This window comes from Limulus polyphemus, unplaced genomic scaffold, assembly GCF_000517525.1.
Source record: "Limulus polyphemus unplaced genomic scaffold, Limulus_polyphemus-2.1.2 Scaffold3195, whole genome shotgun sequence".
NCBI lineage: Eukaryota > Metazoa > Arthropoda > Merostomata > Xiphosura > Limulidae > Limulus > Limulus polyphemus.
Window position 1 is genome coordinate 69871 of NW_013668805.1, and position 1270 is coordinate 71140.

At 34.3% G+C, this 1270-nt stretch overlaps 1 protein-coding gene across 1 annotated transcript in view; it reads right to left on the minus strand.

Annotated features, from left to right (window-relative positions):
* Positions 1–20: 20 nt before the first annotated feature.
* LOC106468861 (mitochondrial dicarboxylate carrier-like) overlaps positions 21–1270 on the minus strand; it is an 18204-nt gene continuing 16954 nt past the window's right edge. Inside the window, exon 10 of the mRNA XM_022397228.1 lies at positions 21–690. Within this exon, the coding sequence (XP_022252936.1) occupies positions 583–690 (108 nt within the window). The 3' untranslated portion in view covers positions 21–582. The remainder of the gene's footprint in view (positions 691–1270) is intronic.

The following is a 1270-nucleotide window of genomic DNA, read 5'->3' on the forward strand; positions in this document are numbered from 1 at the left end:
TTCCAAAAGAAGAGCCACCAGGACAGAGTACAATGTACCTTAGACTTATCTCATGTGAGACTTCCAAAAGAAGAGCCACCAGGACAGAGTACAATGTACCTTAGACTTATCTCATGTTGAGACTTCCAAACGAAGAACCACCAGGACAGAGTACAACGTACCTTACACTTATTTTCTACCTATTTGTGTCACATTCCCAAGGATCTCCTCTTTGAAAGTTCTTCTCCCAGTTGTGTTATTTAGTGAAGGCAATACTGACAAGAACTTTGAAAAATTGTCTTTTATGTAGTGCCAGTAATCATGAGTCGTGGTAAAAATGTACTTGAAATGGCAAATGTCTAAAAAAGCAGTATAAAAACATCTAATAGACTTGAGTTACTTAAATAAAATATAATAAATAATTTTTAAAAGCACCTAAAGTTAAAACACTAATCTCTCATCAAAAATATTAGTTTTTCCTTAATAAACCAACAACAACTTTTTCAAATCATAACTCTGAAGACCAAAGAGAGTTCTAATATTACTGGCGCACAACTTCGGCGATTTTTGAATATTGCTGAGAAGTTTGACTCAGAGGATTATTTACTCCCTAGATGGAGGTAGAAAACCAAACTTCTGTCGCAGCTGTTCGAAGACAATGAATGTGATGATGGTGTGAGGACCCAATCTGACAAATGCCGGAACATAACCCTATAAAAAAAAAAGGAAAATGTTTTCTCACTGTCAAAAATCTGGAAAAATCACATACTATACATCAAGGCACAAGATGAAACCTTGGTTTACACTAGACTAAAAAGTTTCTTAGAAATGTATGGTGAAACTTATTAACCAAATTTCTTACTTTATTAACCAAACCAGCTGACTTACAGTCACTAGTAGCTTTTTTACACCAGTTACATAAAGGTTTGTTGAGAGTCCTTAAATGTAACGTAACGATGATTTCCTTACTTACACTTCACTTTCTCCGTTAATTTCTAATTTTGATGTTTCTATTTTGTTTTTATATTCACCTACAGATACTCGAGAACTATCTTACTTTTAGTTAACTCCTAACAATTTACCCATCATATCACTTCCAAACACGCTGTTAAATCAGTTTGAATTATACCTAGCGTAAACAATCTGTTCCAGTAACAAGTTACTGTATGTGTACAACAAATAATGTAGAACGTGCAGGTCATTAGCTGGTCTTTTAGTTACTGTACGTGTACAACAAATAATGTAGAACGTGCAGGTCATTAGCTGGTCTTTTAGTTACTGTACGTGTACA